This window comes from Psammomys obesus, unplaced genomic scaffold (assembly GCF_907164565.1).
Source record: "Psammomys obesus unplaced genomic scaffold, mPsaObe1.curated_primary_1811, whole genome shotgun sequence".
Lineage (NCBI taxonomy): Eukaryota > Metazoa > Chordata > Mammalia > Rodentia > Muridae > Psammomys > Psammomys obesus.
Genome location: NW_026591598.1, coordinates 10,569,635 through 10,583,363, shown reverse-complemented (window position 1 = coordinate 10,583,363; position 13,729 = coordinate 10,569,635). Strand labels below are relative to the sequence as shown.

Genomic DNA, 13,729 nt, shown 5'->3' with positions numbered 1-13,729 from the left:
GAAGCTTAACTGTCATAAGACTGTGTGTTTCAATATGCAGTTTTAAGAACACAGAATATGATTCATATTTTATGAAACCACAAAAACAAGGGAATGAAGAAGTGGCCCAGTACCAGTTTAAAAATCCAATTACCAGGGGCTGGAAAGATGGCTTAGTGGCTGAGAGCACTGGCTGCTCTTCCAAAGGACTCAGGTTTAATTCCCAGCACCTACGTGGCAGCTCACAACTGTCTGTAACCCCAGTTATAAGGGATCTGACATATTCACACCAATGCCCACAAAATAATTGAAAAAAAAATCCAATAACCAGGATTTCCAGTCTTTATTGACCCAATTACATAGTAAGTCAAAGCATTTTACTTTATTTTTCAGGGTTTCTCCTTGTGTTCCAGGCTGGCCCTTCAAGTGCTGGTATTAAAGGCGGCCTGACTGAGTATCAGTCAGACTTCTGCTTGCTTCCAGGACAGTCCAGTGCTCTTGTTGACTTGTCTGAAAAGGGAGTTGAGCAAGAGCAAGCCTGTGTTAGTTCTGCTTTCAGGCCCAATCCACACCTCAGGCTTTCTCTATAACCGGTCTCAGTCCCATATCCGCATTTCTCATCCACAGATGTCCACTGAGATTAGGTTTCATCATGGACCAGTGTCTGAACTGCCTGTTCCCTTCCTCAGGATCACCCTCCTGACTGAAGAGGTAGATGGCCCAAGCACATGCCTGCTCTTAAAAGACCTTCAATGCATAAATGCACCCAAAACACAAGGCAAGCACCTTTGTCCCTCGGTATGAGCAGCTAATACAGCACACACAGGCCAGACAGGACTTTGAGATGCTAACCTTAGTTTTTACTAACTACACTTAAGGACAGGGCTCGTTTCAGTCTTTAACTTACCGAACCAACTGTAGACCACATCATGAATGATGGCCACTTGACTGGTTAATGGCCCTATAAGTAAAACATGAAAGAAATCCAAGTCAGCAATGCTACAACTACCCAGAGGCATCTTTTGCTCTCAAATTATCCCATTTTATAATCCCAATTATGTTTGAACCTGGCCAGTGCTCTATACCAGAGTACATTGCTGTGAGGCCAGTATCCGCATACTCTTCCTCCTTTACGACCACCAAGACCAGTGTCAAGATCTGATGGGAAAGGGAACCAGAGGGTCAGGCTGTCTCAGACGGCAACTTTACCTTAGTTTATTTGAGCAGTGGCAGGCCGGCTTCTCAGACATTTCCAAGAACATTGAGTGTAACCTGCAGAAGGAAGCTCTGTTGTGAATCCTGAGACAGAACAGTATTCTAGGTAGAGCGTAAATCCAGGCAAAACATGTATAGGAAAGCTGAGTGGCAGCTGCAGGCACTGTGCTGACCTGGGCTGTCAAAGTCTCTCCAGTTACTCTGGCATGCAGTTGGAGATCCCATGGCTACAACCAGCCACAGCCCTTGGAAACATGCTGCATTTCTCCAGGTAAGCCAACCCAAACCACCACTTACCAGACCCTACTGTTGCCTGTCACCACGGTCGCATCTTCTGGTCTTCCCTCTTACCACCATCTTCATGGAGTCCCCATCTGGAACAGGTAAGATGAATGGCAACACAATTATCCACAGTAATCTTATGGTACCCTCCACCTGGTCCTCAGTGCCCAAGGAATGGTTCTATACCAACAGATGTTTGAAGAAAGCTCAGCAAACTACTTCCAAAAGTCTCAGCTAACTGCACATTCAAGATATTCTGGCTTGTGGCATACAAGTGGCGATGTCTTTCTTTGTAGCCAGATCTGGCCTGAAACTCACTCTGTAGACCAGGCTGGCCTTTACTTCCTGCATGCTAGGCGTAAGGTCCTGTGGCACAACTTAGTATATATGCTGATATTGATAAGACTCTCTAGATAACCTGAGAAATCTCACGGTGGGGATGTCTTTTCCCAAAATGTTGCAGATCAGTTAGCAGCAAACAGAACCGCGACCGTCAAGGAAAACTGTTTCTCTGGGCCTCCTTTTTGACCACAGCAGCTATGTAGAAGCAGCTGCAGCTTCGATAAGGGCCGCAGTAATGGTGATTATAAGACCTCAAACCCACAAGCCACCTGCCTCACACACCCAAAAATGGCAATCCTGTAAACTCCAAGCCCCTAGTTTAATGCCTACAGCTTTAAAGATGGGTACAGGTTCCTGAATAGAACCCGGAAGTCTCAAGACTCCTCCTGTCTGCACACAAACAGGTTCTGACCATTAAAGTTGCTTTAATTACCAGAAAAAGCTTAAAAAAATGGCCGCCCGCGCGATCAGAAGGCGACAAAGTCGAGGGTCTAAACAATGTCTTATCCTGTCCTGTAAGGGCAAAGATAGGCCGAGCTCCCGAAAAAATACCCCTCACGCTTGAATGGTACCGTTGACACAGGGACCACGTAGCACGTGGCAGGATCCGAGTTCAACCCAGCACAAAGGTCACTCAGAGCTCAGCGGCCTCTTCAATTAAAGTCACTGCACCCAAGCACTTATGCCTTCAGCCCGTCACCAGATTCCATCCGACCCCCACTAAGCCGATGCCTGCGTGACTCACCGTCGAAGGACGCGGTGCGCAGGCCGGGCTGCGGCCGCGCATGCGGTCACGGTGATGTCTGGGGCCTCCACTGCCGAGACGGAGAAGCCCGGTTCCTCCGCAGCAGGCTCCGCATCCGCCAACCTCGAGGAAAGCATCCGGGGAGTGCGGGCCAAGGACTGGGCCCTGGGGGTGGGGGAGGGCGGTTAACCAGGCCGAAGTCCATAGCGACACACACACACTGCCAGCTAAGGGGACGAAGAGAGAAAAGGAAGGGACGCGGCCTGCAGCCGGCTTTTATACGCGCCCGCCCGCAGCAGCGCCTGCGCCCTCCGCCTGCCGCACAGCGCCCCTGGGAAATGTAGTCCACGCGCGCCGCCGGGTCGTGCTCCTGAGCCCGCCCTGATCACGGCGGCTTCCACCCGGGCTACAGCGAGCTAGACTCACACCCAAGAACAGTTGGCGGACCCTGCGGATTAAGTTCCGCCGGCGACTTCGAATTAACCCCGAGGTTTTAGAAACGGTTTTTCTCCCCGGACGGTCCTGGGTGCCAGAAGGTGTAGCGGGAGTCTGGAAGGATTTCTTGAAGGAGGCTATTGAAAGTGCCGACTATTTGTTCAAAGTTTATTTCCTCTGCTAATATGTATCTTTTTAAGCACCTGCTGTTTCCGCTGGGCCTTATTATTCCGTCTCATTTTCATACACACCTTATGTACAGTCTTCATGATTATGCTGTTACCGCAGGAATCTGAAGAGTGGATCACAGCTCGCAAAGGTAGACTAGACGCTGAGCACAGCTCAGGTACACAGTCACCACCCTGTATTGTCTTTTGCTTATGGGATGAATGAAGAACGAATGAACGAGTCTCAACTTAGAAACATAAGCGCTGGTAACCATTTTCTCCCCAACCACCCCTGCACCTCCAGTGGGGATCCAGGTCTGTAATCCCAGCGTTGGAAGGAGTATTAAAAGGGGGTTTGTTGTTGTTGTTGTTTGGTTTCTTGTTTTGTTTTGTTTTTGAGACAGGGTCTGTCTGTTAGGTAGTTCTGCCAGTCCTGGAACTCAAACACTCCTGTCTCTGCCCCACAGTGCTGGAATTGGTTAAGGTAAGTTTCGAGGCCAGCCAGGGCTACTTGAGGACTTGTCTCAAAAAAAGTGTAAATAGTAGTTGCCAAGAGTTAACTGCCTATTCCGTGATATGAGTTAAATTGTAAATTTTGTTCTTCCAAACCGGGTATGATGGCACATGCCTGTAATCCCAGCACTCTAGGAGGCAGAGGCAGACAGATCTCTTGAGTTCCAGTCTAGGACAGCGAGGGCTACACGGAGAAACCCGTCTCGAGAAACAAACAAAACAAAAATTGTTCTTCCATAGCCTTTTTAAAATTTTTATTTTCTTTGAGGGAAAAAGTCATTTATTTGGCTTATAATTCTAGGTTACATTCCATCACTGCAGACAGGTCTGAGCACAGAGGGGCGAGGTCAGATCACATCTACAGCATATAGTAAAGAGCTGACTTTTGTTTGTTTGTTTTGATTTTGTTTTTGTTTTACACAGTTTGCCCAGGCATGCGTCAGCCTCCCAAGCAGCTGGGATTTCAAGCCTGCCACCAGGCCCAGCTTTTTCCCTCCTCGGTGTAAGGGAGGGAATCACTGGCCTTACCGTATACTGCTCCTAAGCTATATCCTTCAGCTACTATATACACCTAAAACAGTAGGTTTTAGCCTGGCGGGGTACGTCAGAGGTGAAGAGCATTTGCTGTACAAGCATGAAGACCATAGTTTGGATCCTGGCCCCCTCATAGCAAGCTGGGAGTGGTAGTTTGTTGGGGAAGGGTTTGAGACAGGGTCTCACTATGTAGACCAGGCTGACCTTGAATTTACAGAGATACACCTGCCTCTGCCTCCTGCGTGCTGGGATTACAGACTTTAACACTCTATGTTGTTGTTTTCTTTGGTGGGGGTGGAATTTGGTGTGCCACTAAGTCCAGTTCCTTGGTTTTTTGTTGTTTTCTGTTGTGTTTTTTTAAGACAGGTTTCTCTGTGTAGCTTTGGCTATCTTGGATTCAGTCTGTAGACCAGGCTGGCCTCAAGCTCAAAGAGATCCACCTGCCTCTGCCTCCTGAGTGCTGGGATTCCAGGTGTGTGCAACCACCCCCACCCGGCTCCCTACCTTGATTTTTAAGACAGGGTCTCTGACTGGCCTGAAGCTTGCCAAGTATATAATAGGAGAGCGCCCAGGGGTCTTCCTGCCTCTTCCTGCCGGTGCTGGGATTACAAGCAGGTGCCAGGTTCTCAGGGTGGAATTCAGCTTCGCAAACTGGTGTGAGCAAGCACTTTCCCAGCTGACCTAGCACTGCAGCCTGTGTATGTTTCTCTGGCCCACTCACTCGGGGAGCTCCCCGAGAGCAAGAACCCGCGCCTCTGCCCTCGCCACACTGTGTGTGTGCCGCTATGTAAAAGACAGATGGGCTCAGCACGCGACGCGACTGCAGCACAACTCCGAAATTTGAGTTCAATGCCCAGAACCCACCTAAAGGTAGAGAGAACTGACTCCACAAAGTTGTCCGCTGGCCGCTGCGTGATGACTGGAGGACGAATGAAACTTGGCTGCATAACGCAGTAAGTGGTCTTTAAACCACAACCTAGATCTCCCCAAAGATCTCCCTTAGCTGCTGTGGCGGATGGTTCTGTCTAAGCCAGCCCGTGGGGACTTGTCTGAGCAGACAAGGAAGCAGGGCACAGGGAAGGGAAAAAGCTGCCCCCTTGGGTTACACACTCCTTATCTATGGCGTGGGTCAGCTGACATGTGATTCTGATGGCAGGCGCAGTCAGAGGCAGGCACATGACCCCAGCACCAGCCGGAGCCTCTGAGAGAGGAAGTTCAAAGAATCCTATGCTGACACTGCACAGCCCATCTTTGGGGAAGGCTCCTCTGCGGCTGTTTCATGCCTCTCTGCATTTGCAGGGCAGCCCTGGCTGGGATTATTTACAGTTAATTTATAAATGGCTTTTTGGTTCTTTGTTTGGAATCAGTGAGAAGAGGGCCATCAAGATGGCCTATTGGGTAAAGATACTTGCTGGCAAGCTTGAAGACCTGAGTTCAGTCCCCAGGACCTGCAAGGCAGAAGGTGAGAACCAACTCCTTCAGGTTGTCCTCTGGCCTCCACACAGGTGCCCCGGCACATGGCTGTCCATACACACATACAAATAAGTGAATATTACAGGAGAAGTAAAAGAATCAATGAAAAGAACCCTGGGCTGTTCCAGATTCCAGGCCTGTGCAGTGAGAAAATGAAATAATGAACAAAACTTTCTCTACAAAGCCAGCTCCTGGACAGCCACGGTTGTTATACAGAGAAACCTTGTCTCAAATAACAAAACAAAACTTTGGGCTTGTATAGATTTGCTGACTGCTGAAGTCTTTCTTGCTGAGGTAGCATGGGTTTGTCGGGTAGCTTCTCCCAGCTTCAGTTTCTTCAACTGGGCAGAATAATCACCTACTCAGAAGGCCGTGTGAGAAAGGACTATGATGATCCAGAGAAGGCTTCGACACTGAGGGCTTCCCCACTCCCCCACTCCCGCCCTTTTCACATCAAAGTGGTAAGACCCACTCTCAGAGGGGTGGTGGCAACTCCTAGGGGCACAAATGAAGAAATTAAAACTGCCTGAAAACTTCCTGGGCAGTGGTGGTGCACGCCTTTAATGCCAGCACTCAGATCGAAAAGGCAGGCCAGCCTGGTCTACAGAGTAAGTTCCAGGACTACACAGAGAAGCCCAGTCTCTAAAACCCAAACAAACCAAAACCAAACAAAAAACCCAATACCAGCAAAACAAAAACTGCTTGGGACCAGCCAGAACTCCAGCCTTGCTTCCTTAGGCTTCTGGAAGTCAGATTTGAAAGCACATGCTGCCTTGACATGGGCTTTTTTTTATTCCTGAGTGCTGGGATTACAGGGCTCACCACCACACCCGGCTCTTACAGGGGCTTTTCATTCAAATGGGACCCAGTACCCATGCGGGCACCCTTGTCTTCTGACTGTTCCTCTTTGAGGCATCAAGGGGCTCTTAAAGGCCGAGTCCCTGCCATAGAGTCACTGACTCCAAGAGGCACCATATGACAAGTCACACTTGAGCTTTGGGTTCCTAAAACCAAATCTAAGCATTACCCCCCAGAAACCATCTAGCCTCATACTGTCTTGGCTGCAGGCCAGCTGCACGCTCTGGAGTTACACTTCGTGTTTCTTGTCTCCCCCGCTACAATACATCCAACTCTGTCTGGGGCCCTGCAGTCCCGCTTAGAGGCTGTTGAACATTCACGTTGACCCTTGAGCTGGTGAAGGCCCCTGGCAGGGCTAGTGAGACTCCGGGAAAGGGGAACCTGGACAAGGAGGGTGCGCCTGTGAACCAGCCACTTCCCTGAGTGATTCGATGTCCGCTCGGCGTGGAGGTGCCCTAAGCACAGGTACAGGGTTAGGACTGGAGACAGGAAACATTCTAACTTGGTGTCTTAGTCCAGGGAGGTGTGGCCTTTAAGCTTTTAAGCTCCTCTCAGCCCCCACTGCCCATCTTTTCTATTTTAAATCTTTTTATTTGTTAGGGGCTTTTTTTGTTTGTTTGTTTGGTTGGTTGGTTGGTTTTGGGTTTTGGTTTGTTTTTCTGTTTTTCGAGACAGGGTTTCTTCTGTATAGTAGTGGCTGCTCTGGGTAACTTTTGTAGACCAGGCTGGTCTGGAACTCAGAGACCCTCCTGCCTCTTGTCTCACAAATGCTGAGATTAAAGGCTTGCTAAATCCTTTATCCTGTGAAGCAGAGGCTGGCACGGTCCCATTTTACAGAGGTAGCGATTTCCACCCTGCCGGACCAACTACACCAAGGACTGGCCTCCCGGACCAGGCTTCTCAGCCCGCTGGCCACGACCCTTCCTGGAGGCTGTGCCAAGGCCAGGAGGGACCCACAGAGAGAGGGGGAGGAGGGTACCGCAGGAGGGGCGGAGCGTTGCAGAACCTGCCCGAGGTCGCTGGGGAGCCCAGATCCCATGGAGGCGGCCGGCTGCACCTACCAGTTTCGGATCGCGCTGCTCGGGGACGCGGCGGTGGGCAAGACGTCACTACTGCGGCGCTACGTGGCCGGTGCGCGCAGGGCGGAGCCGGAGCCGGAGCCCACGGTGGGCGTGGACGTCTGCAGCCGCGTGCTGCAGCTGCGCGCCGGGCTGCGGGTCAAGCTGCAGCTCTGGGACACCGCCGGCCACGAGCGCTTCAGGTGCGGTAGGGAAGGGGAGGTCCAGGGCCACTCAGGTGCCAGCCTGAGGGGCCCAAAGCCGGGATCCGTGGTCCCTGCCTGTCAGCCCCTCCCTATTCGTCTTACAAAGTCCAAGCCCCAACACGGGGGGTCATTGAGCCACATCTCCACACCCAAAGCCCTAGAGGAAATGTCAGCCTAAGGGGAATTTGCACTGAGCTTCCCGTGATGCTGAGAGGGCCCAAGGAGCTCAGAGCAGCCTTGTGCAGGGCATGGGAGCGGGCCTCTGTGGCCGTCTTAAAGGCTTTCGGCCTAATCCACACGCCCCCTCCAGGTGCGTGACCAGATCCTTCTACCGCAACACGGTGGGCGCTCTGTTGGTCTTCGACGTGGCCAACAGAGAGTCCTTCGAACACATCCACGCCTGGCAGCAGGAGATCCTATCCGCCCAGGGCCCTGGCAAGGTGATCTTCTTACTGGTTGGCCACAAATGCGACCTGAGCACCCGATGTGTCTCCACCCAGGAGGCAGAGGAGCTGGCCGCCTCGCTGGGCATGGCCTTCCTGGAGACCTCAGCCAAAAGTAACTGCAACGTGGACCTGGCCTTTGACACTGTCGCCCGTGCCATCGAACAGGCCCTGCAGCAGGGGGACCTCAAGCTGGAGGAGGACTGGACAGGCGTCCGTCTCCTCCGCAGAGCCCCAGCCCCTAGATCCCCCAGACGGAAGCAGGACTCTGGGCCATGCCAGTGTTGACTCCGGGAGAGAAAGGGTTAACGTGGTGCCAGCTTTAGCCTCCTCACCCCCCTCCCCCACCCCCGTGACTTTACCATCTCCTGATGCGTGCCTGCCCTCTAATTCTTGGGACTTTTTTCTTTATTTGAGATTAAACACAGGGCTTGGCTAGCTAGCCTTTATATGCAGAATGGAGCTTGCTAACTTGCCCAGGCTGGCCTTGAACTAGTGACCCTCTTGAGTAACTGAGATTACAAATGTGTTCCTCTAGGCCAGGACCTCTCGTGCGCTTTTAGTTCTCAGCACAACCCCTTTCTAGAGAACGATCTAAGATCAGGTCTGCAACTTACTGTCATTTAGTGGTGCATAAATGCCTCGAATTTGGAAGGCAGAGGCAGGATCAGGAGTTCAGAGACATTCTGGGCTTCATAGAGAGTTCAAGGTCAGCCTGGGCTACATGGGATTATTGCAAAACCAATAATAAAAAAATCCTTTTTAATTCCACTGCACAGGCAGGTTAAGACATGGCATAAGGAACACGCTGACTCACTCAGAGCCTCTGACAGCTGAGTGGCAACACCAGGCTTCCGGCTTTCTCTCTTGGCTTCCACATGATCATTTCTGGCAGCTTCCTGAGCTGCAAGACAGCTCCCCAGCAGTGTCTGTTCACTGCTTCGCTGGCAAGAGACTGAGGGGGATTCCAGCGCAAGCTTGGCTTCGGCTTCCCTGCCTGCAGGGTAGCTCGAGTCTGGCCCTAACACGTGGCGCCTCTCGAGGTTCCCAACCCGAGATCAGTGACTAGAGTTCCATTGGGGTTGACCATGACTGAGCAGCAGACTTTGTTGGGCACATGGTAGACAGCATGGAGAAGCCACCAAGGGTCTGTTTGCTGGGAGTCCCATTGGATGATGGGTCTAGGTTGTAGAGGTATTTAAATGCAGAACACAGCTGCTCTGGCAAGAGATCACATTCAAAGTCCTTCTAGAAGGATCTGGAATACAGACATGCCATTAATCCCAGGAGACATAGGCAAGCAGATAGATATCTGAGTTCAAGGCCAGCCTGGTACAAAGCAAGTTTCAGGTAAAGAAAAGCTTAGGTCCAGATGTGGTACACACCTTTAATCCCAGCACTCATGAGACAGAGACATGCAGATATCTTGAGTTGCAGGCAGTTCTGTTCAGTAGAGTTCAGTGAGTTGAGAGGCAGTGCAGTGGAGTTGAGTTCATGGCAGTTCAGTTTATGGAATTCAGAGGCAGTTTTTACCCGGAGAGGTTTTTTGTTTGTTTGTTTGTTTGTTTTAAGAGACAGGTTGAAGACAGAACAAGCTAGACACAGGTGAATACAGAACAGAACCAGAGAAGGAGGAGCCAGAAGATTAGGATGAGTTAGTATGAGGCCAAGCAGAGCAATTCAGTGAGAAACTGGGAGAAGCCAGATTGAATTGGTCAGCTTGGCGAGGCAGCTGAGCCAGACAGCTGACTTGAACCAGTCAGCAAGAGCTCAGAAAGAACTAGAAAGGGTGAGGTTAGACAATAGTAAATCTCAGAGGCTGAAAACATTCTAGGCCTAGATTAGATTACAATGACCTCAGTCAAACAAAAGTTACTTTACCACTCGGCTTTCGGTACTGCCTGGAACCTGGCCATCCTTAGTGCAACCTCCAACATCTGTGTATGAGGGTGGTCTTAAAAACTTGCCTGCTTCAAGGCTTAGATGCCCCAGCCTTTGATCTCAGCGCTGAGGACACAGAGGCGGGTGGATCACCAGATCCACACTGTCCGTTCCAGGCTAGCCAGAGCTGAGTTACTCATGAGATGCTATCAAAACAAACAACAACAAAATCCACAAACAAAGAAAAAAAGAAGGGGGGATGGCTCAGCAGTTCAGAACACTTGTTAATATTGTAAAGTAATAACTCAATTCTTAGCACCTGGCCTCTGCCTCCCTGAGTGCTGGAGTTACAGGCAACGGGCCACAGCATATGCTCAGCTAAAAAAAAAAAAAATATTTTTTTAAGAGAGTGAATGAACTACCACACCTCACAATAATAAAAAACAAACAAACATAAAATTAAATATGTCTAGCCAGGCACAGTGGCGGTGCACACCTATAATCCCAGCACTTGGGATGCAGAGGCAGGCAGATCTCTGTGAGTTGGAGGCCAGCTTGGTCTCCAAAGTGAGTCAGGATAGCCAGGGTTTGTTACACAAAGGAACCCTTTTTGAAAAACAAAACAAAGGGCTGGAGAGATGGCTCAGAGGTTAAGAACACTGGCTGCTCTTCCAGAGGTCCTGAGTTCAATTCCCAGCAACCACATGGTGGTGCCTCACAGCCATCTTATATTGAGATCTGGTGCCCTCTTCTGATGTGTAGGCACACATCATGTAGACTACTGTATACATAATAAATCTTAAAAAAAAATAAATCTAAATTAAAAAACAACAAAACCAGGCATGGTGACTAGAGATCAAAAGTTCAAGTTCATCCTTAGCCACATAGTGACTTTGAAAGTGTGGGTCTGTAAGACCTGCGGTCTCACAGCTCAGGAGTTCAAGATCGCGCCCTTCCCAGAAACTCCCCCAGACCAAGACTCGTTGCAAAAGCAAGAGGTTTATTAACCATTGCGCAATGGGTCACCCCTGCTGGTCAGCAAAGAGTGGCACCGGGAGACAAAGGCCTTTAGGTTTTTAAAAGAAAAATTGCGGGAGATTTGAAGTTGCAGTCTTGGCAATTTAGGATTGGATGAGGAAGCTATAAAGTAAGATAATTGGTTAGTCTTAGGTGCTCAAGCTTGGCCAGTCCTGCCAAGTGTGGATGCAGCTGCAATTGAAGGTGGGGGTGGTTAGCTCATCCTTGAAGATTAGGGGCTACAGACTTTTGGCTGCAGGTCAAAAGCTACTCAGAATAAGTCTAGGTTTGTTGCTAAGAAATGCTATCTCAAAGACAGGAGTTTTTCTTTTTGCTGAGTGAAGGTCATTGCTTGCTTGCCTTTTTTTCTATCTGTCCTCATAGATAGGGTCACATTTTTCCATTCTCTGGAAAGGTACTAAGAGGCTTTAGCTTAACCCGAACCTAAAACTCAAAACTATAGGCTTTAGAAGACATACAGGTTACAAAGTTAGTCTAACCCTTTCAAGGCCAGACTGGAATACTAAACAACAAACAAATGAACAAAGAGCCACGATTCTCTTATTCCAGCTCAGGACAAGTGTGAAGGTCAAACCCAGCTTTGTCCCTCTCCATGGACTTCATGTCCAGGACAAGGTTCCGTCTCTGCCCAATCCTGCTCCCTTCTGCTTCTTCCCCAGTGATCAAGACAGGCCACTGACAAACATCTGCATTCCCCTCCAGCCGAGACTCTGCTGCATGGAGAATCTGACTTGCAAGGGGACCTGGTAGGCAGGACGGGCCAAGGGGCAACAGTGGAAGGCCTCTTGGCAGAGACGGTGTTTCTATCGACTGCTGGGCCAAATCACAGCAGCAGCATCTTCAGGGGATGTAATTATGCCAGCCAACATGAGCAGGCTCTGATCAGTTAGGGCCGGCAGGCAACTCTTCCCCATTTTTTTGTTTTGTTTTGTCTTTGCCTGTTTTGGGTTTATTTTGTTCTGTTTTCTGGTGATTTTAGTTCATTTTAGGCGAGATTTGTGGCTGGCCTGGAAAGTGCTATCTAAGCCAGGCTAGTCCCTAACTCTCCATGATTTTCTTGCCTCTGCCTCTGGAGAGGAGCTAACCTGAAACTCACTGCGTAGCCCAGGTTGCCCTTAGCTTGTGCCACCTTGATCAGGGGGCCTAACATTCTCCATTACTTCTCAGAATGTATCACTAAGGTTATCCGCCATTTAGCTTCCAGCAGCCCCAAGGCTAAGCATGCTATAAGATGTCTGGACCTAGGCTGGTGCCTCTGATCCCAGCAAGAGGGCTATCGCCAGTTTGAAACCAGAGTTTCTAATCCAGCATCGTTAAGAAACAAAAACAAAAAAATACATCAAGGCCAGGCAGTGGTGGCACACTCCTTTAATCCTAGCGCTCAGGAGGCAGAGGTGGGCAGATCTCTGAGTTCCAGGCCAGCCTGGTCTACAGAGCAAGTTCCAGGATAGCCAGGGCTACACAGAGGAGCCCTGTCTTAAAAAAAAAAAACAAAAACAAAAACCAAACAAACACCACAAAACACAAAAGAAAGCATAAAAATTATTTGAAACCTATAGAGATTTCTCCATTTCTAGCCAATGCCCTCATATTTGTCATTGGCAAATGGATTTACTTTCTCTCTCTGTTTTTCAAGACAGGGTTTCTCTGTGTAGCCCTGGCTGTCCTGGAACTCTCTCTGCAGACCAGGCTGGCCTTGAACTCAGAGATCCACCTGCCTCTGCCTCCCAAATGCTGGGATTAAAGTACTTATTTCTTTTGTTTTGTGATTATAAACATTCAAAATGTCTGTAATTAAGCAGGATGACTCTGAACTCCCGGTCCTCCTGCCTCACCATGCCTATTGCCTCTTCTACAGTGGGACAGGTCAGTCAGGGTATCTAGACTCAGTTGTTCCTCATCAGAGTCACTCAGATGGGCTCAGAGTATATAACACTCAGACGTTGAGACTGGAAGATCATGAGTTCAGACCAACCTGGACTATAATGAGAAGGATCTCAATAAAACAAAACAACAAAAAAATCATTCTAGTCGGGGTTGGGAGGATGAGTCTGGAAACCCTCTGCCACCCAGGCCCCACCCATTCCGAGGAAGGATGATGTCTTGGTGCCCAGCGCCACCCTGCAGTGGCCAGTGGGCTGGAGTCACACACCTGTCTCTCAGCTGCAAAACAGGAATGCAGCTTTGGTCCCAGGGGCTATTGTGAGACTGACTGCTGTGTGAACCGTTCCCACGGTGTGGGCTCACGCCCATGGGCCTTCTATGCCATAACACAGCAACCCTCAGTGTCCAGAAGGCCTGACTATTCTACAGACAAAGACCCTGTCATGACCAGTCAGGGAAACTCACATGGCTGAATTACCACAGTCGAGTAGCTAGACCCAAGCTGTGTTTTGTGTGTGTGTGTGTGTGCGTGCGTGTGTGTGGAGGGGAGGGGGTGTTTGTTTTATTTTGTCAGTATAGGGTTTCTCTGTGTAGCCCTGGCTGTCTCTTCATGCGCTGCCAACCGCTGGCCCAAGGTGTTTTCTACCTCAAGCTTCAAGGCTCTGCACCACCCTGG

The 13,729-nt window shown here is 49.8% G+C and overlaps 1 protein-coding gene, 1 long non-coding RNA gene and 4 other non-coding genes across 9 annotated transcripts; 1 reads left to right on the top strand and 5 right to left on the bottom strand.

Moving 5' to 3' along the window:
- Positions 1 to 298: 298 nt before the first annotated feature.
- On the bottom strand, positions 299 to 2,820 carry LOC129679903 (uncharacterized). 4 transcript variants are annotated; one of them, XR_008720595.1, is made up of 5 exons: positions 2,564 to 2,820; positions 1,492 to 1,568; positions 1,189 to 1,251; positions 887 to 940; positions 299 to 489 (listed from the first exon to the last, which is right to left on the bottom strand). It is a non-coding gene; the product is annotated as an uncharacterized LOC129679903 (long non-coding RNA). The 4 variants fall into 4 exon arrangements; XR_008720596.1 differs by lacking the exon at positions 2,564 to 2,820 and adding an exon at positions 2,391 to 2,557; XR_008720597.1 differs by lacking the exon at positions 2,564 to 2,820 and adding an exon at positions 2,252 to 2,373.
- Positions 568 to 641, bottom strand: LOC129680044 (small nucleolar RNA SNORD99). The gene has a single exon (XR_008720638.1). It is a non-coding gene; the product is annotated as a small nucleolar RNA SNORD99 (small nucleolar RNA).
- On the bottom strand, positions 1,035 to 1,162 carry LOC129680033 (small nucleolar RNA SNORA61). Its single transcript, XR_008720628.1, has one exon. It is a non-coding gene; the product is annotated as a small nucleolar RNA SNORA61 (small nucleolar RNA).
- On the bottom strand, positions 1,325 to 1,454 carry LOC129680032 (small nucleolar RNA SNORA44). Its single transcript, XR_008720627.1, has one exon. It is a non-coding gene; the product is annotated as a small nucleolar RNA SNORA44 (small nucleolar RNA).
- On the bottom strand, positions 1,914 to 2,050 carry LOC129680028 (small nucleolar RNA SNORA16B/SNORA16A family). The gene has a single exon (XR_008720624.1). It is a non-coding gene; the product is annotated as a small nucleolar RNA SNORA16B/SNORA16A family (small nucleolar RNA).
- A 4,747-nt stretch (positions 2,821 to 7,567) lies between the features above and the next one.
- Positions 7,568 to 8,699, top strand: Rab42 (RAB42, member RAS oncogene family). The gene is made up of 2 exons (XM_055611398.1): positions 7,568 to 7,804; positions 8,118 to 8,699. The coding sequence occupies exons 1-2, from the start codon at positions 7,581 to 7,583 to the stop codon at positions 8,536 to 8,538; spliced, it is 645 nt and encodes a 214-aa protein (XP_055467373.1). The 5' UTR covers positions 7,568 to 7,580; the 3' UTR covers positions 8,539 to 8,699.
- The last annotated feature ends 5,030 nt before the right edge of the window (positions 8,700 to 13,729 follow it).